Raw genomic sequence first — 2373 nt, 5'->3', positions numbered from 1 at the left:
TCTTTGAACCCCACTGGGCCTCAGCAGATGGCCGCTCACACTGAGCCTGGTTCAGCTGGAGGGTTCTTCCTGTTCAAAGGGAGTTATTCTTCTAAATAATACTACTTCTGCGATAGTTTCAAGGTGTTGCTTTATTGTATGTCTCGTCTCATGGGCGCGGCGAAGAGGCCAGAACCAACCTGCTGAGGGGCCACGCTGGGGGCCGCCTCTCGTCTCTGATCCTCCTCTCTGCTTTCCGCCTTTCCAAACAGTCTCCATCCTGGTGCATTGTGGGAAACTGTCCGGGACTCTTTGGGTTTCCTAGAAAACAGGCTCCTGAAGAGGAAAAAAAAACTGTTAAAGAATTTGATCAAATTTAATGTCAGTTAAAGGTATAGAGGAGGATCTTTTATTTCCGGGTGGATCATCTCAATAAATTGTCCTCCTAATTATCGATCATTCTGGTTATATGTTTACGTAAGGCCGTCCTCTTTTTCTGCACATGCACACTTTCAGGCCTATATCTGTGGTTTCAGACGGTCATTGAAGCTCACCTTTCTCACCGCGGTACTTTGAAAATGGCCGAGGGTCGTAAAAGAAAAAGTGTTTATGACACTTTAATGTATGAGAAGAAAAGAAAGGCCTCAGAAGAGGCAGATATATCCCAGAATGCTTTGCACAGAGAGCTCTTCTAGCAAAGCATTAATATCAGGGGTTGGCATTAAGGATCTTTTTTCGGGCAAGTGACTTTCACATTTCATTTGCCCAGAAACTATTTTTACTTGCCCAGTATAATGTTTGATAAATATAGTTCCTAATATTCATTTTTGTATCTATATCAATGAAACATTTTTAAATGTTTTTAGTAATTCAGTATTTTCTAAGTTTCCAGGATCCTGGTGTGTATCTGCATGCGTCAGATAATGAACTCCAGCCTACATTACCGTGTTAACATGCTTTTCAATCCTTCCTGCTCATTCTTTTCTAACTAAACTTTGCTTTAAACTGTTGTGTGCTTGGAAAAATATAAATTATAATGTTAAAAATCTAAAAAACTTAAGATAAATCACAAGACAGAAGTCAATGTCACAAATTAATAACTTTTATTTTAGAGTCACGGTGTGTTGATAGAAGATAATACTGTTAATATAATGTGACTTTTCTAGAGAATCATTATAGTTATTTTATTCAGGGTTTCCACAGTTTGACATCATTTCAGAATTCCCTGACTTTAACTGACTCAGGATTAGTTTTCCCTGACAGAATAAATGACAATAATAATAACATAACAGGTCACCAATCTAACACGTTTAGCTCTATAACATTTAAATGCACCTCTCCAATGTCTAAGAGAAAAAAACTTAATGAACATTTATTAATGTATGACCTGCATCACTGTACAGAAGACTGTCTATGGTAGCGCTTTCTAGTTCGTTTGTCGTTTTGGCAACTACATCAAAATTACCGCTACCGGTAGGTGGACGAAAATCACGCAATTTGGCAGAAAATCACCCAGCTTTTACAAATCACGCGAGAATGTGTACAAAACAACAAAAATGGCGGCGGCAACGCTTGTGGGTCGTTTTCAGCGAATGTCGGTGATTTCAAAATTATTTTGAGTGATAAATAATTTTTTTTTGCGATCATTGCACTTGCCTCCCGACAATAAAAACTACTTTCCCTGGGCGATCGGGCGATGGTTAACATCGAGCCCTGATTATGGAATTTTCTGTCACAGCGGTCTGCTGTCGCCATAGGCTGTCGCCTCCTGACAGCGCCGACAAATACCAAAGATGGCGAAGGCACCACACGGTGGAGGCGGAGTTATGTGACCAATGGGGAGCATAAAACAGTGATCATCTGTGCGAACGGTCTGTTAACTAAATTCACTATTAAGTTCACTATATAGTCCTCGCTCTATTAAAGTAATGGAGGGATTTAGGGGTTAGGGCGGATATGAGCTATGAGAACACGAGGAGAAATAGGCTGGTGCACGCTCTCGCACACGTTTTATAAGCGTTCCCTGTCAGGAGCGGGTGCAGGGTTGTGCATGTGTATTTTTTTTTTTTTGGAGAGGTAATTATCAAAAATTCGTGAAAATCCTTCACTATACCTTAAAAATGACTTTGAACAACATTAGGGGAAAAAAACAGTATCATTGATGAAGAAAAGTAGATAAACCAAGATTCAGATCAATCAGTCTGCAGCTCCTCCATCTGTCTGTCAGAGTTATGGAAGTTTTCAGTGATCGATTTTCAAGGGAGGCGGGATTGTTGTGGCGGAAGGTTCGCAAGCTATTTGGTTGTGGCCGGTTTGTTGGTTCCATCTTGCTAACCAGTTAGCATCTTAGTGCTAGCAGGTTCCCAATGGGAAATTCCATTGGGACCAAGTAGC

General features: G+C 40.5%; 1 protein-coding gene across 1 annotated transcript in view; it reads right to left on the bottom strand.

The window, feature by feature from the left end:
- Positions 1-2373, bottom strand: part of LOC107097166 (TBC1 domain family member 12-like) — a 21091-nt gene that overhangs the window by 8261 nt on the left and 10457 nt on the right. Inside the window, exon 2 of the mRNA XM_015394199.1 lies at positions 180-315. Coding sequence (XP_015249685.1) covers positions 180-315 — 136 coding nt within the window. The remainder of the gene's footprint in view (positions 1-179; positions 316-2373) is intronic.

This window comes from Cyprinodon variegatus, unplaced genomic scaffold (genome assembly GCF_000732505.1).
Source record: "Cyprinodon variegatus isolate N-32 unplaced genomic scaffold, C_variegatus-1.0 Scaffold677, whole genome shotgun sequence".
Lineage (NCBI taxonomy): Eukaryota > Metazoa > Chordata > Actinopteri > Cyprinodontiformes > Cyprinodontidae > Cyprinodon > Cyprinodon variegatus.
This window is presented reverse-complemented; position numbering and strand designations above follow the sequence as displayed.